This window comes from Neovison vison, chromosome 3 (assembly GCF_020171115.1).
Source record: "Neovison vison isolate M4711 chromosome 3, ASM_NN_V1, whole genome shotgun sequence".
Lineage (NCBI taxonomy): Eukaryota > Metazoa > Chordata > Mammalia > Carnivora > Mustelidae > Neogale > Neogale vison.
Genome location: NC_058093.1, coordinates 112,342,956 through 112,365,645, shown reverse-complemented (window position 1 = coordinate 112,365,645; position 22,690 = coordinate 112,342,956). Strand labels below are relative to the sequence as shown.

At 36.7% G+C, this 22,690-nt stretch overlaps 1 protein-coding gene across 5 annotated transcripts in view; it reads left to right on the top strand.

The window, feature by feature from the left end:
- The window catches only part of WDR33 (WD repeat domain 33), a 122,630-nt gene that overhangs the window by 68,636 nt on the left and 31,304 nt on the right, over positions 1-22,690 (top strand). Inside the window, exon 8 of one of the 5 annotated variants that reach the window (XM_044242718.1) lies at positions 17,776-18,544. The exons of 3 other annotated variants lie outside the window; for them this stretch is intronic. In XM_044242718.1, coding sequence (XP_044098653.1) covers positions 17,776-17,783 — 8 coding nt within the window. In that variant the 3' untranslated portion in view covers positions 17,784-18,544. One more of the 5 variants, XM_044242716.1, reaches the window with a different exon arrangement.

The following is a 22,690-nucleotide window of genomic DNA, read 5'->3' as shown; positions in this document are numbered from 1 at the left end:
TAAGCTCTACTCCCAGTGTGGGCTGTACCTCGTAACCCCAAGATCAAGAGTGACATGCTCTATCCACTGAGCAAGCGAGGCACCCTGCCTCTATTTTCAATGTTTTATTATTTTTTCAGATTAACTTCTTTTACTGGTTTCCTGCTACTTAAAGCAACACAACAAAAGTTAGTATATGAAGAGATAGTATTGTGTATTATTACAGTCACAGGCTCTGGAATCTGGATATTAGGTCACAGTTAGCCCTTAGCAGCCATGGAACATTGGGGCATTACTGTGTCTTTATTCCCATCTGTGTAATGGGGATAAGTAATAGTACTGACCTTCCTGAGTAGTTGTGAGAATTAAATAGGTTAATCCATGAGAAGCATTTAGTGCCATAAAGAATATTCAATTAATGTCAGCTATTACCTCGTTTCCAAAGCTAATTTCAGAGCCTGCTTCCATCTTTCTGCCCATTTAAGGATAAAAGTGGTTTCTTAAGAAGTGTATTTTACTTTTCTCATCTGAATGTTTTTCAGGGGCACGTGGGTGGCTCAGTGGGTTAAAGCCTCTCTGCCTTCAGCTCAGGTCATGGTTTCAGGGTCCTGGGACCGAGCCCTGGGATCAAGCCCTGCATCGGGCTCCCTGCTCAGCAGGGAGCCTACTCCCTCCAACCCCAGCTTCTCTGCCTGCTTGTGATCTCTTGCTCTCTGTCAAATAAATAAAGTCTTTAAAAAAAAATGTTTTTCAGCCATTATCATTAGTTGTTGGAATTGTACAAGTTTCTGTTTTCAGGTAGTCCATAAATATGACCACTTGTTTAAACAAGTTGTCATGATTTTCTAATGTTTTCAGGTGGAAAAAATTCAACACTAAGAATTGGCCTTTTAAAAAAAGATCTTCTATGGAAGCATTTAAAGATTCTATTTTAATTGTTAGATGAATCAATTATTTAATGGTTACCATGTCAATAAAAATTCAAGGCATGGCCTTGTCCCTTCAGCAGCATTTCCAACATTTCCCTAGTTCTTTTATTTCTTCAAATACGTTTTGTCAATTGGGCAAGCACCATGGTGAATGGGAATGCTGAATACACCGAAAATCAAGTCTTCACAGCTCATCCTACTGCCACAGACTGTGGTCATTGGTGTCTAGACTGTTTCATTGGGACAGCATTTATTTTTCTCTGGGGGAAGAACAGTTGTTTTCCTATTGACCAAATTTAATCACAGTAATTAATTTCTAAATCCATTTAGTAATAAAGTTGGGTTAGCTAGTGATAAGTCTGGTAGAATGTCGTTTCTCTTAGTGATCTTCGACTAGTAAGGGATTAGTAGTAAATTAGGAATCTTGGGGGAACTGTCATTCTATGTATTTTCTGTCCCTGGGGGTGAGACTTAAATATAGAAACCTTATATCATCTGTTTGGACCTCCTGATCCACCCACTCTGCCCCATCTCATCAAACTTCTCAGTTGACAGCATACTGGCTGGGGTGTAACCTGTTCTAGCTCAAAAGTCTTTGGTGGAGGTTGTTGGAGGGTGGGAGCTAAACCCTTACCTAGGATGTAGCAGATAAACTGATAAAGTGATTCTAAGAGCAAATAGGGTGATACTAAAGGAGACATTAGGAATTAAGGAGCACTGTAAGTTTAGTGATTCCTGAACTTAAATTCTGCTTTTTTGAGATCATTCAGTATGGTGCCCAGTTGTAATGCTCTCTCTGTAGGCCCTGAATGTTAAGTACTGGAGAAGTTGGGTGATACTAATATTTCATGTGTTTTTGGAATGGTGAAATTATCATTTTCTAGAAATTTATGGAAACTATTCCATTTGTATTTTTAAAAATGTATTATCTGATTTTTGAGAACATTTTTAGTTTTATAGATTTAATGTTTTAATGTGTTGTACAAATGTAAATTATTACCAAGGGTCTTCTGGATAAAAATAAAATGTTTATTAAAACAAAAATCCTTCACGAGAATTTGCTAGGCATTTTATTTTGGTTTATTCTAGCAGAGAAATTATTAAATCAGTTGCTATAAAGTACTTTCACTCCTTGAATGGACTGTTTTAAACTTAGGTTTCTTTATTTTTTAGTATTTCAGACTTCTGAAGATTTTATTTATTTATTTGAGAGAATGAGCACATGATGGGGCACAGGAACAAAGGGGGGAGGGAGAGGGACAAGCAGACTCTGCTGAATGTGGAGCCCAGGATGGGACTTGATTCTAGGACCCTGAGATCCTGACCTGAGCAAAAATCAAACGTTGGTTGCTTCATCAGCTGAGCCACCCAGGTGCCTCTTGGAATTTCTTTTTTTTAAAGAAGTAGCACATTTGCATTTTGGGGTTAGGGGAGAGGCAAAAGGAGGGAAAGAACCTTAAGCAGGTTCCACACCCAGTGCAGAGCCCCTCCATCTCACAACCCTGAGATCATGACTTGAAACCGAAATAAGTCAGATACTTAACCAACTGTGCCCCCCAATTGTTCCTGGATCTTTTTTTTTTTTTTTTTAAGCTTTTATTTATTTGATAAGAGCACATGAGCTGGGGGGGTGGCAGGGAGAGGGAGAAGCAGAGACTCCCTACTGAGCAGGGAGCATGACTTGGGTCTCGATCTGAGGAACACAGGATCATGACCCGAGGTGCAGGCAGACACTCAACTGACTGAACCACCGAAGTGACCCACCCCTGGACCTTTATTTAAGGGGAAAAAAAAGAAAACTGCTGTCTTCCTGCAGTGAGGGAGTAAGAGAGTGACACAGTTCTGATTTAGGAACTAGGTATTAATGCTTATCAGATGAAAAGTATTTGAAAGAGGAAAGTTGCAGTGCTGAAGGAGGTATGCCATGGACTGTGATTCATCATGAGGATAAAACTTGGGATTGTTAGGTTTACACTGTAAAGAGACAGTTGCCAACATTTTGGTGTTTTTATTATTGTAGAATCACATTTGAATTAAGTATGCGTAAGGTTACTGGGCCATAAAGCTCTTCTAAAAAAGTTGTAGAAGTGATTTACAGAGGGGGCTAGAGTTAGTGGAAAGGTTGTTCTTAACTGGATTACTGCTAATACCCTAATACAAATACAGGTGGAAAGATACATGTCTACTATAAAATGTAACTTAGAATATTTAGCCCATTGTTCTCTGAAAGATCTAATACCTCCTTTACATGGATTCCAGGAGACCACAAACTTTCTTTTTCTACTGTAAGTACACAGGCATTACTTGGTATAATATGTATTATCTTTGAACAAGCTTTTACATAATTAAAAAAAACCTGGTTCTCATTGTTAAATCGAAGGTATAGTTTTGAATTGCGTGTTGGCATCCCAAGATGAATTTGAATCATTGCTCCTCCTACTTGTTGGCTAACAAGGTTTTCATGGTCCATAGGAAGTAAGTGGTAATGCCTATTTTAACAGGGAGATCAGATTGTAATGTATGTAACACTTTATGTGCTATACAGATAGTATAGTAGTGATGAGAATAGGGCAGTGGTAATGAAAATACTTTCTCTCTCAACCAAAACTCCCAAACAGTGCAGGTGCTAAGAAATTAAGTACCTTTGAAGATAATGACTCTTACATGATGCTCCAAACTTAACATCTTCCAGGTCCAGGAAGGACACAATAGGTACTTGGGGAAGTGACATTATACCCCATGTCCCCACCCCCAGACATAAAAGTCTTTCAGTTTTATCTGAAAGGTGAGTAATGGGTACTTTATTTTCTTAAGTTTCTAAAAAGCTGATTATACAGTTGATAGTTAAAAACGTGTTTTCTGTTTTATCTTTGGGGCAGAAAGGGGCTTTTAAAAAAATTTATTATTCCCCTCATGTTCTTCAAGACTTTGTTAAACATAAAGTTATGAGTCATCCTGGTGTCAATAGTAGATTTGTTTGTGTTGTAAAAACTTGTTTGTTCTAAGTTGGCATTCTTCGTTTTTATACCTCTGATATGATTCCTACTTACAAAAATAACATTCAGCTGCTAAGTGGGAGATTTTGCCCAGTAAAAAAAAAGTCTTCAGTGAAAGAACATATACTAAAATCTTGCTTTCCTTGCATATCTAGCCTATTATCCAGATTTATTATACAGTGTTACACAGTAACACTGTAGTGTTACAGTGAACACTATTTAAAGAAAAAGTTATCCTGTTCCACCTTTTCCTTATATCTTTGTCTTTATTGTTGGATATTTTACTGGAATCCTTGTTTTAAAATACTTCTGCATCTAGGTATAGTCCATATACTTGAGTATGCTTCCCATTGAAATGACTCTTGGTGAACTCCTCCTGCTCATTTTCCTAATTAACATTGCTAGATGGGCTTTTCCTTTATGCTTTAATGATTTTCAGTGTGATTGTCATTAATGCTTTTTATTTTATCTGAACTTTTCAACACAAATATTATAGCATAGTCTTGACATTAAAAGCAAAGTGGAAGAAGTCTTGTACCAAAGTTATCCAAAGTTGCCCGCTCTGTGAATTTTGAGATGTGTATTAGTTAAGCCATATATTAGAGTTATTTTGTAACCAATGTCAGCATGTAGTCTGTTCTCATTCCACCATTAGTATTTAAAAGTGTCAGTGCCTTTCATTCAGAGACCACCAGGAGCACACTTGTAATTGAACAAGTTGGATTTATACTCTCTGCAGCAAAGAATACAGACCATGGAGATTATATTATAGGATTTGGACATTGGGTAATTTGGGGGAGGGTTCAAGGAAGTGAGGGCTGTCACTCCTTTAGTATAAGAGAGATGTTTGGTATTTTGTGTGTTGTATAGTGACCTTGTTTTTGTTTGACTTCATCCTGGTCTCAGAGTTGTCTAGTGGGATCAGGGGAACAAAATGGTTAGCTATAAATGTCAGATCAGTCTGTAATAACATTGAGACTTAATTGTGAGTATCAGATTAGTTTTCAGCGGTCAGGGACTACCTTTTTATTTTTTATTATTACTATTTTTTAAAATCTTTCTTAAAAGCATTTAAATCCAAACTGGCTTTTCACTATATAGGAACCAGTTGGATGGGGGGTGGAGTGAGGTTGGTGTTAGCTCAGGATTCAGTAGCAATGACATTGGGCATGTCACTACAAGCTTCAGTGTTACCAGTAGTTATGTTTTTTTTTTTTTTTTAAGATTTTATTTATTTATTTGACAGGCAGAGATCACAAGTAGGCAGAGAGGCAGGCAGAGAGAGAGGAAGAAGCAGGCTCCCTGCTGAGCAGAGAGCCCAATGCAGGGCTCGATCCCAGCAACCTGGGATCACGACCCGAGCCGAAGGCAGCGGCTTTAACCCACTGAGCCACCCAGGCGCTCCACCAGTAGTTAGTTTTTACAAAACGGCAATTGGGAAGCATGTCATGGCTAGAGCAGTTAATGGGTAAAATAAGAGTATGTTCTTTTTTAATAAAAGAAGTAGGATGTGTGAGTTTTTGCATTAGTCTGGGGGATTCTAGGGTTTATCCCACTAAATTTAGTGTCCAGGGATTGGTTCGTAGTGCTTCAGGAGTTTTTTTTTCCATCTGGGAAGAGTCAACTATTCATTTTCTATGTTGTCTATGTTAATACAAGGCAGTAAATACCAAAGAGATTTTAAAGGTTTTAAGACTTAAGAACTCTGTCAAATACCTTACAATTAAAAATTATAATAATTGTAAAAATTCCTTATGATTGTTAGATTGACTTAAGGTGAACAATGGCCTGTGTTTTCACAGCTCCATTGTCCATCTTAGTCATGTTCATCAAAGACCATTAAGTGGAAATTTATATTGATTCATTTATTCAAACAGTAGTGTTTATTAAGTGTCAGGCCGTGGATATGGTGGAGGGTGTCAAATAGCCATTCCTATCTTCGTAAGCAGTACTATTGATTGCTGATTTTTGTTTTAAAAACATCAGTTTTAATAGTCTTTTCATTTTATATATATTCTAGAATAAGCACTGCATTATTGTATTAATAGTACACTGAAGACTGCTCCTATGATTAATAAGGTAGTTTTATAGTTTTTGTAACTTTAAAAGTGGTAACTTTTAAAAATCAGATATTTATGGAGCATCTGCTCATACAAATCCAGAGATACCTCTAAATGTGGAGGTATTCAGAAAAAAATTGGTATCATAGTAAACTGCAAGATAGGCTTCTTTTGTATCTTCATTTTGAATAGTAAGTTGAGAGTATTCTCAATACTGAATCTCTTTATCATTTGGTAAAAATTGAGTAAGTTTTAGAGCTAGAAAAGTTATTTTTGTAGTTAATACTTAACTATGAGTACTTTTTTTTTTTAAGATTTTATTTATTTATTTGACAGACAGAGATCACAAGTAGGCAGAGAGGCAGGCAGAGAGAGCAGGGAGGAAGCAGGCTCCCAGGGAGCCCGATGCAGGGCTCGATTCCAGGACCCTGGGATCATGACCTGAGCCGAAGGCAGCGGCTTAACCCACTGAGCCACCCAGGCGCCCCTAACTATGAGTACTTATCAAAGTTCTAGAGCACATTTGGGTAGGGTCACAATATGAGAGAATGCAAAATGTCCAGTTCTGTTAGACAAAATACATTATAGGCAAACCAGTTTTCTCCATGTGATACTACTAGATTTGCCATTGGTCTGTGGAATTTTCCTTTAGAAATAAAGAACATAATCATATTTGGTCATGGAAGTCTTTTTTTTTTTAATAGTTTGCATTTTAAAGATTTTATTTATTTGGCAGAGAGAAATCACAAGTAGATGGAGAGGCAGGCAGAGAGAGAGAGGGAAGCAGGCTCCCTGCTGAGCAGAGAGCCTGATGCGGGACTGGATCTCAGGACCCTGAGATCATGACCTGAGCCGAAGGCAGCGGCTTAACCCACTGAGCCACCCAGGCGCCCCTCATGGAAGTTTCATAGCTATATAATATCTTTGGATGTTTATGAGATCCTTTAAGAAAGGATTTAGACTACAAAACTTTTTACATCTTGGAGCTTTTGGTAGAGCAGTAGTAGCAAATTCTGAGCATGGTTGATTTGGACACAACTAAGGGTGGTAACATTCCAAAATAAGATTTTTCTCCTAAAGACCGTTAGAAGAATGTTTTAAGTTTTAAACATACTATATTGGACTATCATTTAGATCTTATTTACCAAGTACAGTACATTTTGCATAGGAAAAGGGATTCCAGAGTTACCACAGATTTCAGGATTAGTAGGGAACTCATCACATAACCATTTTTTATCAGTGTCTAAATTAGTGTAGATATCAGGACGTGTCTTCATATTATTTAGCCATGTAGGTTTGTGGTACATTCCCTTGGTTAAAGTTCCTGGATAAGGTTTTGTGTTTTGAAAGTAAATCTGTGCAGCAGCCCACTTTCATGATCCCCACAGAATTATTTATATATATTATTTATAATAACCAGTAGATTTGCATATAAATATCTAATTTATAACTATCCATTTACCAGGAGGATTGATGTAGATTAATACCAGTTTACTATGTCTTTTTATAATTAATGATGACTACAAGTCTATTTGCATTATGTCATTTTTTTCCCTATGAAATGGGATGAGTAAATTTTATTTTGTATATTGTTACCTTCAAAATTTAATGATAGGAGAATATATTGTAATTGCTGTTTACAGTGGTAAGTGACAAGGAAGCAGAAATTACTACTATCGATCCTCTTCTCCAGCTGCTTTAGAATTCTAGATAGAGTTGTAGTTTTTACTTGGGGCAGTCATAACTCATCTGAGAGTCAGCAGTTCTGGCTTTGAGTCCCAGCTCTGCCACTGGGCAAGTCAGTCTCTGAGTTTGTGTTTCTTCCTCTGTCAAGTGGGGCTAATGATACCTACCTCACAGGGTTGTTGTGAGGGTCCCAGAAGAAGTACACAGAAGATGCCACTGCTCACGTGGCAGGCATGAAGTAAATGTGTGTTGCTTAAGTTGCATATGTGCAAGGAAAGCTGGTGTAAAGAAAGTGACATATTGAAGTGAATTTGATATAAAAGGAGTTTGGAACTGATTAGGAAAGTTCTTATAAAGGGTTTAAGAGGAGATGATTAGATCAACTGTTGGGATGGGATATTATACACGATCATTCTATTTTCAGTAAGGGTTCTTAGGATTAGAAGTATCACTGATAAAATCAATTGTATTGTTAGCCACATTTAAATAAATAACATTGAAATATAACTATGACTTTTTTTAAAGCTTTATTTGTACAAGTCCGCATACTTTGCTTCCACTGTCATATCAGAGCCACCGTATTCCCTGAAGGCAACACTTCACTCCCACCATTCCTCTTGCACTGTCCCCCAAATTCTGTTCTTTTCCTTTGTTTATGGCTTGCTTGTTTGCTTTTTGAATAGCTAACAATTTGAGTCTTCCTGAGAACCATTAGCTGGTTTTTTTTGAGTTCTAGTTAGGTCAGTTGATAATCAATGAGCATAAGATACACTGCGTTATTCTACAGATCTATAACAGAATCTTCCTTTCATTGCTGCTTTTTACTAGGTTTACAGTATCCTGAAAATATATAAAGGCCAAAAAAATATGATACATCTTTGTGGTGTGAGTTGTTTATTTGGGTTTTTTTTTTTTTTAAAGATTTTATTTATTTGACAGAGAGATCACAAGCAGGCAGAGAGGCAGGCAGAGGGGGAGGGGGAAGCAGGCTCCTCGCTGAGCAGAGCGCCAGATGCAGGCCTTGATCCCAGGACCCTGGGATCATGACCTGAGTTGAAGGCAGAGGCTTAACCCACTGAGCTACCCAGGCGCCCCTATTTGGGCATTTTTAATAGACCGTTTAAATTTAGATCAGAATCTACTATTTCATTGTTAGAGATACTTATATAACTGGCACTGTGGTCACTTTGTAAGTCCTCATTTATTCTGTTGTTTAGTCTTCGATTTTTCTCCTTTTATTGTTGTCTTCTCTAAAAATAAGTAGTGAAAGAAAAACTCTTTAAGCACAGTTAAGTTTGCGAAGCCTTTACCTTGCCACATGACTGGATTTTTATTCAGTGTGATGGCTGAAGATGGAAATTAACAGAAACTGAGAACGTCGTGGTCCCACACACCCCAACATCACACTACTCCCACAGAGCGTAGACAGGCAGTGTTGCTGCAGATACTTGGCTAACCAGCATTCTCTCTCTGGGAAACATTGATGACACAATTCAGTGACTATGGGCAGTCGACTAGCAAAGAAATGTGTAAACTGTGGTCATACATATGCGCACATGTGTTTTTCAGAAGACAACCATTAGACTGAAGCCCACTATCAATGAGTTCCCACTAGTTAAAATGGATTTACTTTGTTCTTTCCACATCTTGTTGTCCTGTCCCCAGGAATATGACAGATGATAAAAACAAAAGCAGACTGACCACATAACAAACAGTTAATTGATCTATGTGGGGATATCACTTGCAACCTTGACTTTATTAGCGGTGTCGTTCTGTAGCCAACCAAGCTGAAGACTAAATGCAGCATTAAGATGCATTTTTTCCCCATCAGTCATGCATGGCAAGGAGTATATTCTGTGTATCACATGGAAGTAAGATTCGGAGAGTACTGTAAGGTCTGGATTCACACTTTCCCACCATGTGCCATATGGAAGGCTGAGATCTGTGGTACAACAGTGTTGGGGGAACAGGGGTGGAAAGGTAAGGAAAGAACTGGGTGAGATTAATGTGGAAGTTATCTTCTTGAGAATTTTCTTCCTTTACAAAGGTAATTAGTAAACATTCATGAAAAGTTCACACAAATAGAAGTAAAAAGTCAGTGTCTCTACCCTTTTCCAATCTCACATCCAGAGTTCATCACTATTCTATTAATGGTGTGTTTGTTTCCACAGTTTTTAAACCTACACAAGAAGATACTTAAAAAAAAAAACTACATGAAATGGGATTATACCACATACATAAATTCTTTGCTGTTTTGCTTTTCTTATAATACAATATATCATAGTCATCTTTTTGTATCATTACTACCCTGGACTTGTTTTGGTAACTATAACATTCCATAGCATGTATCTGCCATAACTTACTTAACCATTCTTATTGATGTTTAGGATTTCCAAGATTTTTACTAAGAGTTGTATACTAAGCTTTCTGTACTTTGTATTTGCTGCCACTCATGTAAATTTTCCTTTAGGATAGACAGCTATGAACCTGGTGGATCAAAGAGTATGAACCTTTAAACTTTTGGGAGATAATTTTTAGTTGTCCTTATGGTCTTGGAGTCATTAATGATAAAGCTTAAGGATGTTGTGGTCTAGCCAAAAACTAAAGGTAATACAGGATTTTTCCACCACTTAAGAATGTAATCTTATTTTTAAAAATTATAATTTGCTCACATGGTAAAGTGTTTTCTCCAACATCATAACAGGATAGAATTTGAAATGTAAAAATCTGCCAATCCTTGACCACTCACCAGAGATAAGTTTTTAAACTAACTTGTTTTTGTTCTTGTGGCTACCATCAGAATTTAAAATAATACATTTCATGGTATATCTGTATGACTTGGTGTCTCTTTACTTCTTTTCATGAAAGATGAGGAGTTTTGTGTACTTACACCACCAACTGTGCCTTCTGCCTCCTGGGTTTTCTTATTAAGAATTGTGGTGGCTTTGATTGTTTTCTCTAGCTTTTAATGTTCTTAGTTTCTTAGTTTTTTGGGCCACCAACCTGAGGCAACTTCCCTTGACTTACTCACCATTATGGTAATGAAGAAGTCCATGCCCCTCAGTGTCTCTCTACTTCTTTCTCCTCTCCCTTTACTTTTAGACATTGTCAGGAATTTTAGTTTCGCTTCATTTTTCCTTACAATTTCTAATTACTTCGTCTTTTTTTGTAATGTCACTAAAAACTCTTATCATAGCTTTTATTTTATTTTTATTTATTTATTTAAAAAAAGATTTTATTTATTTATTTGACAGACAGAGATCACAAGCAGGCAGAGGCGAGGAAGCAGGCTCCCTGCTGAGCAGAGAGCCTGATGCGGAGCTTGATCCCAGGACCCTGGGACTATGACCTGAGCCAAAGGCAGAGGTTTTAACCCACTGAGCCACCCAGGCGCCCCTTATCATAGCTTTTTAAAAGACTTTAATTTTGCAGTTACATTACATGGATTTTTTTTTTTTTTTTAAATTTTTGAAGACATTCTGTAGCTGGTTCTCTGACTTTTTGCTCTGCTTTGAATTGTCTTCTGTGCCAGTGACTGCAGTCATACTGGACATAAAAAATTTTCCTTTAAAGAAACAGTGCTTGGAAGTAAATTTCAAAATTCTTATGTGTGGTGAGATGTATAATTTGCCATCGTGCTTGACTGTTTGTTTGGGTTGTGAATTCTTGGCTCTAAATCCTTTACCTCAGAATTGTGAAGGCCTCCATTATCTATCAATATCAGATGCTGTTCTGATTCTCATTATTTTGTCTATATAATCTGGCTTTCCTCTCTGAATGATTTTGAAATGATCTCTCTCTCTGCGAAGTTCTGTTTTGCTGTCACCCACACTGAAGTGTAAGTATTTTAGACATCTGTCTTTTTCGGCTCGCTTTAATCTACAATTCCAAATCTTTATTTCATTCAAAGGGTTTTTCTTTTTTCTTTGATTTTCCAGAATACTATCTTCAGTCACGCCTACCCTGTTATCTAGCCCTTCTGATGACATTTTTATTTTAGCCACTGTGTTTAATTTCCAAGATCTAGTGGTTCTCTGGTATTTTCATTTTTCATAGTGACTTGTTTTGTTGTTTGTTTTAAATGAATATACCCCTTAAAACTTTTAGCATAAGAATTGAGGTATTAGAGTGGTTTGGTTTGGTCTAATTCTGATTTGTTTTCCCTTAATCTTTTTCCTGGTCTTTCTCTTTCTTCCTGTTTGACTTTTTTCAAATGTTTAGTGATCCCTGGTTGGTTAAATTTGAATGAAGATTTGTATTGGTAGATAAGTAGCTCTTCCATTTCTTTTATAGTTTGAGTAAGGCCATTTACCCAAAAGGCTTTTCCCCTGGATAGTAGCCCTCACCATGGACTGTGTGTGTGTGTGTGTGTGTGTGTGTGTGTTAGTGAGCTGGGTGGGAGGAGTATGTGGTAACTGCCACAAGCCACAGTTAAGTGGATTGTATTGTGAGATGGAATGCTTGGTTTACATCACTCTCAGATGGGATGGCTTTCTCCTCTCTCCCTCATCTTTCTCTCCACTGTCTCTTCTCTATTGCTCTTTCCTTCTGTTCTTCCTTCAGGTCTTAGCATTGGCACAAGCTTTATGCTGCTTTCTTCTCCAGTCTTAAATCCTATTGGGTTTCTTCCAAGACTTACTTTGCTTTGTTTAGAAAGCACTTGTCTGGCTTTAGCTGAGGGTAGCTGTTTTATATAAATGAGAAGTCAGCAGGGGCCTGGACAAGTGGCTTTATGGAGGGTTCTGTAATTATCCTCATAACGACATCACAGCCTTTGCCACTGAGCTGTCATGGAGCTTAGAGCCTCCTCCCCTCCCCCCAGGTTTATCCCTTTTGGGGTTTAAATTCATCACCCTGAGATCAAGAGTCACATGCTTTTCTGATTGAGCTAACCAGGCGCTCCTGTCTTTTTAAGGCCTCTAACAGTCTTCTCTGTGTTTTGGATTTTTTTTTTTCCATTCTGGTTTATTCCTCAGTAATAAGCCCATTTCTTTTTGGAAAATACTTACATTTGGGTTAAATTTCTTTGAAATTTTTTAAAAAAGATTTTATTTATTTGTTTGACAGAGAGAGACCAAGCAGAGAGCCCGATTTGGGACTCGATCCCAGGACCCTGAGATCATGACCTGAGCCGAAGGCAGAGACTTAACCCACTGAGCCACCCGGGCGCCCAATTTTTTTTTGAAATTTTAATAAAATTAGTGGTCAGTATCAGTCTTGGGAAATAAGTACATCCACTGTAAACCTTTGAAAGTAACTTTGGAAGGGCCTTGCATACATCATTTCATTTAGTACTAAAATCATCGTTTATTTCAAGACATAATTTCTTTTTCACATTAGTGATCTTGAAACAATTTGTTACTTTCCTCCTGGTATTCCTACTTGTATCATTTTTCCATTTTTAAAGAAATGATACATATTTACTTTTTTAAAAAAATATTTTATTTATTTATTAGAGAAAGAGAGTATGAGAGGGGAGAAGTCAGAGTGAGAAGCAGACTCCCCGCTGATCAGGGAGCCGGATATGGGACTTGATCCTGGGGCTCCAGGATCATGACCTGAGCCAAAGGCAGTTACTTAACCAACTGAGCCACCCAGGTGCCCCCGTATTTAAGTTTTTAATCATGTATTTGAAGCTTGAAAGAATTCATGGCAATGGGTGATTTAGAGGTAAGTATTTAATTAAAGTCACTGAAAGACACTTGAATTAAACCTCATATCTTTCCTGTAGGTCTTTTTCTCCCTAGAAATGAGTTAATATTCTTTAAAAATAGAAAAAATGTAGAGAGAATCATTGAACATTTACTCCATAAATATAAAAATAAGTCTGTTTTGGAGACTGCATTTTAGGCTAGTGGAATCAATAGTTAACCTGAAAATATTACCCATCTTTCTTAGTTACTTAAAACATAGACAAAGTAATAAAGGCAATGGTGACTCCCATTTTAGACTTTGCAGTTCTGAGAGAGAAATGGCATTAGATCCAGGCTAATCTTGGATAGGTTGGATGTTGGTAGTTAGAGCTCAGTGTTCTTTTCTCAGAGGTCATTTGAAAACTGAAATTTAGCAAAGTCTTAAGAAGTCTTACTTTGTGGGAGTATTTTTAAATCAAGCCATTTTCTGCTTTCCAATCCTCTGTCATCGTAGGAACAGCTCTTGCTGGATAACTAACTATGGAAATATCTGTCCCCATGGTGAAATTTTTGAAGGCAGAGATTGGATCAAAATAAGAGCTTTTATTTATTGTCTATTCAAAATGGATACCAGGCATGACACTGAATTATTTATATATCTCGTTTAATTTCTGAAATAACCTGTTAGTTGAGTAACCTACATTTTACACTTGAAAATATTAAGACTTAGCAAGGGTTAAATAAATTACAGAAGCCCATAACTGGTTAAATGACATCCATTTTTTTTTCTTTTAAAGATTTTTATTTATTTATTCCACAGACAGAGATCACAAGTAGGCAGAGAGGCAGGCAGAGAGAGAGGGAGAAGCAGGCTCCCTGCTGAGCAGAGAGCCCGATGCAGGGCTCGATCCCAGGCCCCTGGGATCACGACCTGAGCCGAAGGCAGAGGCTTTAACCCACTGAGCCACCCAGGTGCCCTGACATCCAATGTTTAAATAGGTCAGGTTTAGTCCAAATTTTTTACTATCAAGCTTTGTATAGCATATGAGCACTAAACAACATACCAGTATGAATTAAAGTATATTGAACATATCCTTTCTTTGATTTCAAATAATACTGTACCTGTGCTCCTATTGGACAAAGCTAATTTCATCTCTTGTTTTTTTCTTCCTATGAGAGGGAAAGTACAGTATAGTAGAGTTTATGTAGAAATGAGAATATTTGTGAATCAGTCTTGATGGTGCCCAGAGAGGAGGGCAGAATTAAACACTGATCTGTTTTCCCTAAGAATATAGTTTTGGTTTTTAATACAGTACGCATAGATGTATTTTTTGTTCTTTTGGCATTTCATCATTCATTCATTCATTCATTCATTCAGTAAAATACAAGAAGATGGCAGATTTTAATCACCTCCACAAGGAAATGCTGGTATTCCTTATAATATGTCAAGTTTAACTTAAGGTGGTCTGGATTTTCACATTTCCTAGTAAGTATTTATTACTTGGTTTCCACATTTGTAGAATGGTAAAGAGTTCTTTTTTTCTTTCTGAGATCTATGGAGAAATTAAAATATTATTTATCTTCATTTCATGCTTTTGTTTATTATGAGGCATTGGCTGGGTAGTGAATTCAGTTCCCCCCCACTTCAGCACTGTCAGGATCTTTTTCCAGTCTTCTTGGAGCCAGTGTTTTGATGAGAAATTTTATGATAGTTTGTAGAATGTCATGCAATTGGGATTTATCTGATGTGTTTCTCATGATTGGTTTTGGTTTTATGGGATTTGGGGAAGAGGATCACAGAATAAAGTGTCATTTCATCACATCACAGCAAGGATATACATTATCAACATGATCTGATATTGACCTTGGTCACCAGGTTGAGGCCATGTTGGAGTTCTCCAGTGTAAGGCTACTCTTTCCCCCTTTTTTCATAGTGTACTCTTAGGAAGGAAGTCATGAAGCAGAAACCACACTTAAGGGGCGGGGAGTTATGCTCCACATTCTTGAGGGTGGAGTAACTATGTAAGTTATTTGGAATTTTCATGCACAAGAGGCTCAACTCTTTTCCTCCTTCTTGTTTTTATTCAGTTATTTATATCATTGTGAACTAATGGGTATTTATTTATTGTTTTTGCTATGATGGAAGCTAAGTAATATAACCAGCTCCCAGTTAACTTTATTTCTGCTTTGAAACATAAAGGGAAAAAATTGTCAAGATCCAATTGGAGTGTAATGCCATCTCAGAATACTTACGTATAGAAAAAGTTCTTAATAATAGCTTGAAATTCTGGGAATCGTGCGATATACCCTGCCTCTAGCAGTTATTTAGGGGTTCATATAACCTTATTCTGGTACAGGTAAATTTCTTTAACTTTGTAACTGTTACCTTCCTTAGTAGTAGATGAATAAGATTATATAGGAAGCCACATTTCCCCAAAATGCAAATACACCCAAGTACATTCTGGCAAAACAGAGATTCAAAGTATAGTTGTGCATGGTTATGATCACCATGGGGGCTAATTAATTACTTCTAGTTTGGCCAGGATTGTGCGTTGCTCTCATGTATCTAAACCTCCGATTTTGAAACACAGTGTCCTTATTCTGGCCAACTGAGGGTGATTAACCAGTTTACTGTTTTAATATATTTTTTTCAGAAGGAAGGCTTTCCCTAGAAATGCCCTTAAGTACCATTTAAAATTTCTTGTTTTCCTTTTTGATCCTGCTTTTTCTTCTTTATTAAGGCTTTCTTTCAGTCATGGCTTCTTTTCATTCTTGGCCAAGGAGTCCGCTGGCACTGATGACTCTATTGTTAATGTAGCAAAGAGTATAATGTAGCATACTGCTCTTTTTGGTAGTCTTGGTATTGCCAAACCTTCCCATCATTCTTTTAAAGTTTTTGTTTTTATTTTTCTTTTTTACACTTTCTTTCTAGTTTTTCAAGTGATGGTTATATGCTTCTTTTCTTGACTCTTTAAGACTGTTATACCATCTATATATTACTATTGAATTAATGAATGTGTGCAGAAATGTTTGCTAGAAAACCTTGATGTCTGATTACACACATACACACACACTCTCCCACTCCCACTCTGTGCACACTTTCTTATAAAGGACTTTGTAGTTGGTTTCTACCTTGTGTTTGGGATACCAGGTATTTCTAACCTCAGACTAATGGCTGATGTGCTTTGTGATACTGGTTGTTAATATTTGGGACAGTACAATAATGAAGGTTGAAAGAATATTCAGTTGTTGCATTCCTTCCCTTTAAACGTCTTTGATGAATATTCTCCAAACTAGCTTTTAAAAAAAAAATCCTTTTAATTAAAATCTTAAAAAAAAAAGGGCTACAAAGGGTAATTTGCTGTTGGGCAGGAAACATGCTGCAGAGTTACTTCTTTCTGGTTATTACAACAGAAGAATATAGAGGATCAACATTCATTCTATATACTCTCAGGCAATGGGTTGAGAAAGAAATGGAGATTTTCCTGTTGCATCAGTCATCTGATTATTTTTCTCCCTTTCGTAGTTTTCAAGATTTTTCTAAATACAATTTTTAAAATTGACTCAAATGGAAATTGTGCTTTTCTCTGTTATGTCCTCCCCCCACATTATTGTATAAGTTTAGTAGCAGTCCAAAATGTAAGTTTCAGCAAAACTTACGGCTGCACATGTTCTTATTGGACCCAGGAATTATTTACATGTCATATATTCATTAAAAATTTTCACGTTGATGCCAGAAGTAGGTACATGGCATTAATCTTATGAGATGTATGCTTACTTCCAGTTTTTTTAAGTAAAAGATTTATTTTGGAGAGAGAGACAGAGCAGGGGGAGGGGAGGGGCAGAGGGAGAGAGGAAACAGAATCCCAAAACGACTCTGGCTCATCCCAGGACCCTGAGGTCATGGCCCAAGCCAAAACAAAGAGTTAGGTGCTTAAGCGACTCTGGCAGTCCTTAATTTCAGTTTTTAACCTACTTGACAGTTTCTTTTGGTTCAGCCTTTGTCAGTCTTCCATGTAAATACATAGTACAGTTGAATAGAAACCATTTACTTGCATATGCAAATTACATGTGTGACTTAAGTAGGAATCTGGCAAATTTATTATGTTTCTACATCCTTGTTTCATTTGAGTTTTTTTGTTTGTATACTGGATACTCTTCTGACAGCATACATTTCACATTTTTTTTTTATAACCTGATAAACACTTCCGTGTTACCATTCAGCTGTGTCAAATCCTTACATTTTGCCATGCTTATTTCTGAAAAATTTTAAAAGAAGACTCCATTACAGATACGGTTAAAAGTCCCTTTATGCACCTCTCCCTAGTGCTTTTCCTCTTTTTCCCCAGAGGTATCTACTCTTCTGGATTTAAGCTCTTCATTGCCAGACAACAAAATAAGCTAGCATTTAAAAATTTCCCAGATTTCATCTTCTGAGGGATTTGGAAGTGCTTTGAGGAAAAAAGACTCATGGTCACATTCTCACCTGCAGATTTGTAATTTATATTGAAAGCACTGAAGGCTCTCAGACATGGAAAAAAAAAACCTGTTAATTTTTAAAATTCAGCACTGCACAGCTCTTTGACCACAGAACCCCTTCACCCAAGATTTCGTGCTCTGTTGTGGCTTTGAACATGATTCCTGAAAAACACTGCCTAGAGGTATACTGTTCCATGATTGACTTTCCATTTAATTTTATAGATTTTTACTAATGTCACTTTGTAGATTTGGATGACAGAAATACTAATACTATCACTTTCAGTTGATATTGACTGTTGGATTAAGCTTAAAATTACTTTGCAAAAAAGGGAGGTAAAATGATAATAAATTGCATATTCGTTGGCCAGGGTACAAGTTAATTATGCTGTTTCATTTTTTTAAATTCTTGAGTCTGCTAATCTATTGAATACTGAAATGTCTGGCTGTGGACCATGGCAACAAATATCCTTTGCCTTAAACTAATCTGTTACATTTTATGTTCCTGTGGCTGGAAGTAGACTGAATTTGTTGTTAATGTTTGACACATTTTCTTGAATAACAGTTCTTCAACTGTTAATGTACAAGATGGTACTTGAAATCTTTGTTTGCTTTTTTCTTCCTGTATTAGAAAATCTGGTGCTTTTTGTAAGTTATGTATAAAAGAAATTTTTCTTAAGATTTGTTCGTATACTGGTTTGATCCAGGAAAAATAAAATGGGAAAATGGACACCATTTTTGACCTTCAAATAAAACTATATATTGGTTTTCAGACTGTTCGCCGAGCCTTGGGGTCATACGCATTGTCTTAAGGCAGGACGTTTTACCTCTGTGGGATGATAGGTCCCTTAGGATCTCATGAGAATGTGGAGGAGAGATGAGGTTCTTGAAAAATACAAAGAGGGACAGTTTTTACATACAATATCGCAGAAACCAGGGAACCTCTTCCTTGAAGGAAGAGTCGAAAAACAGACCTCTTTCCCTTGCTGGCTTGTAACTCTCACTGCACCTTATGGTTCTGAGATAGTAAATGATAAACAGGAAGCCTCCACTTTCTACAAAAACACATCTGGAACTGTTCACCAAATATCTAAAGACTAAAACATCAGCCCTGTTGTTAGAATTTTAGGGTTTATTAAGGAGTCTCTGTATTTTATTTCTAGGATCTCCCTTAAAACACACACACACACACACACACACACACACACACATCCAAGCAGGTTTTGTTTTCATTAGGGAAAATTGTTTTGCATTCTGTACCTTGCTATTTTAGGCATAGTTGTGTAACATTTTTATTTTTTAGTTTTTTAAAAAATATTTAAGAGTGAGTGAGCACCAGTGGATGGAGGAGCAGAGGATGAGGGAGAAACAGACTCTCTGCTGAGCAGGGAGCCTGATGCAGGGCTGCATCCCAGGACCCTGGGATCATGACCTGAGCTGAAGGCAGACCCCTTAAGTGATTGAGCCACCCAGGCGCCCAGTGTAACATTTTTTAGAAGAGATTTTTCTGTTTTTAATTTGTGGAGAAAAATCTCTAAAGACCCTGCACTAGTTGTTTTGTTAGCTTAATTCAGTCTTTATTCTGAAAATTTTTATTCTAGGTATTAACTTTCTTAAAAGTTATTGTACCTGGACTATATGATTCTACAAATATTTCCTTAGTGTTCAGTCTTCATTTTGTTTGGTGATTTTAGAGATCAAGCATCCAAAATAGGAGCCCAATGAAGGTTGCTGTTATGCACACTAATTTTGAATTAATGAGCCAGTGAATGAGCACATAATTGAGCATGTAAAGGAATGATCAAGTGGAATAAGTAAAATCATTTTCCTCCCATTTGGTATAAATTCTAATGTACAATTAATTGGGTTTTTTTGCAGTTGATTATTCTGAAGTAGTAAGTTAAACAACCCTCAGACAGTCAGATACAGTTCACAAACCAATGCCACCAGCCTCCGAAAAGATGCTAATTCTGTTACTATTCATTTAGCTAGGACCAAAGAGAGTGTTAGCTAGCTAAGAAATATGCAAAATTCACTCCCTCCAAAGCTTAATATCTAAAAGTAACCCCATATGGTGAGATTAATTTATAATTTCTTTGGGTGGGGTTGGGGCATGGTTGCCACATTCCTTTCTTCCTTTTTTCTCCTCACATTCCTTTATTTTTAACAAGACCCCGCTCTTCAGAATCAGTCTAATTACTTCTTAGAAAGGTAAAAGAAGTAATTTTTTTGGTCAGTACCATTCAGCTTTATTTATATTTATTATTATTTTTTTATTAACATATAATGTATTATTAGCCCCAGGGGTACAGGTCTTTGAATCGCCAGGTTTACACACTTCACAGCACTCACCATAGCACATGCCCTCCCCAATGTCCATAACCCAACCACCCTCTCCCTACCCGCCCCCCTGCCCCCACAACCCTCAGTTTGTTTTGTGAGATTAAGAGTCTAAAAGAAGTAATTCTTATTTATGTATTTATTTTTAAATTTTACCCCTAAATTCTTTTCTTATGTAGTTCTGAGACTTGGAAAGGTGTACAGAATTTTGTCTACTACAACCTCCTCAGTTACATTTGATTAATAAATGAAACAAAAGGAACTACAGTTGACCCTTGCACAACGGGTTTAGGAGTGCTGATCCCTTCACTGCAGTCTAAAAACCTCGTATAATTTTTGATTCCCTAAAAACTTAACTACTGATAACCTACTGTTGACCAGAAAGCCTTACTGATAATATAAATAGTTGATTAACACATATTTTGTGTATTATATGCTGTTTTTACAATAAAGTAAGCTACAGAAAAAAATGTTAGCAAGAAAATAAGAAATAGAAAACCATTTATAGTACTGTACTGTATATCAAAAAATATTTGCATGTAAGTAACCCTGCACTGTTCCAACCCCTGTTCAAGGGTCAACTGTATTTTGCCACTTAATTTGGATGTTATATTTAGTGAGGTGAAGGGAAGCTAGGAATAGGAAGAAAATTCGGGGCACTTCTGGGGATTGGCTTAGCCCTTTTAGGCCTCAGTTTTCTCTTAGGTAACAATTTCAGGGCTGGATACCTTTGCAGGTCTTCCCTAGTTCTAGTAGCAATTGAAGATACTTTTTTGTTGTTGTTCATTATGTAGCAGAATGAATAAAAATAATACAATCATGAGAGTGTAAGTAGAAACTTCCTTTTGAATGGCTCATTTTAGTTTAAATCAGTGTTGTCCAGTAGGACTTTTTCTGATGATGGAACTATTCTAGATCTGTGTTATCCAGTATACTAGCCAATAGTCACATATGACCTTTGAACACTTGAAATAATGCTATAGAGAGTGAATGAGGAACCTAAATTTTAACTTGGATTAAGACAAATTTAGGTAGCCATGTGGCTGATAAGTTACTGTATTTGACAGTGCAGGTGAGATTCTTAAGTATTTGTAAATATTTAAAGGGAATTCCACACATATATTTATTATGACACTCTTGATCTTTATGTAATGATTTGCACTTGGAATCTCTTAATTTTAGAAATTGGCAGTTGCACCTCCAACTTTCAATATTTAAATCTTTCTTCCAGCATATCCTCCCTTTCTAATTGCAGTCAAGTATGGATAGGTACTATGACCTTTTCCAGGGATCCTGGAGTCTTGGTAGTAGCAATGCGCCTGTATTGCTAGCTTTTTAAAGCTGTTATCCTACCAAGAGTTTATGTGTTTACCACAGTCTCCCTGTAGACAGACGCCTGTCAGTTCCCTGCAAGGCTACACCTTATCCTGTGTTAGGCTTTGTAGTATCTGGAGAGGGTTTGATGTTGAGAATTTTATCTTTATATTGTCTTATGGGCTTGATTCTGAAATGTCTTAATTAAGGGCCACTTTACAAAATGTTGGGTCTTCCACTGACAAGCAGTTTTTAGTCTTAAAATCTTGAACTATCAGCAAGATGTTGTTAGTACTAAAATATCTAGGTCACTGGACCATAAATTTACTTGAATGAATTTTGTAGTAAGTCTGTGTTAATTGCTTCAGTATTGCAAACACTAATTACATTCTTGAAATTTCCATGTTTGGGGGTCACAAAGAATTTTGAATGGTTCTATTCTGAACTTCTGGACCTTTGAAGTGATAAAAATTAGTATAGAGACATTCTTTTGGGTTAATGGTTAAATTGATAAACTATGTGTTTGGGTCTCCAAACAATTATTTCTGAGAGAATAATTCGTTTAAAATTAAGTTTTAATATATGGCACTTAGCTCACAAAACCCGTAATATTCTTGAAACTTCATTTAGTGATACTGAGTCTGAGAACTGTCTGAAAAAGTGCATCCCCACTGAGGCTTTGAAGCACATCTTTCTGGGACCACAAGCACTGGTTCTGTATTGGCAAATAAAGACACTAAGTAGTATCAGTCATTCTTGAGGTTTGAAATGAGAGAAACCAAAGGCAGTTGCCATTAATTAAAGTAATAAAAGAACGTTTAAAAACTTCTCGCAGTCCAAGAGTAAATGCCTTCTTATTCTCATAGCATTTCTTCTCCCTAAAAAACTATTACCAGCTTAACTTTTTTTTTTTACAAATTGGACTAAATTACATCTTGCTTTTCTGTTTGTACTTTTTATTTTATTTATTTTTTAAAAGGTTTTATTTATTCATCAGATAGAAATCACAAGTAGGCAGAGAGGCAGGCAGAGAGAGAGGGGGAAGCAGGCTCCCACAGAGCAGAGAGCCTGATACGGGGCTCAATCCCAGAACCCTGAGATCATGACCAGAGGCTTTAACCCACTGAGCTACCCAGGTGCCCCTGTTTGTACTTTTTAAAAGGCTTATTGAGGTATAAGTTACATGTGGTAACATTCAGCCTTTTCTTAGTTATACAGTTCAATGAACTTTGACAAATACATATACTGTAATAAAGGTATGTAACATTTCAGTCCCT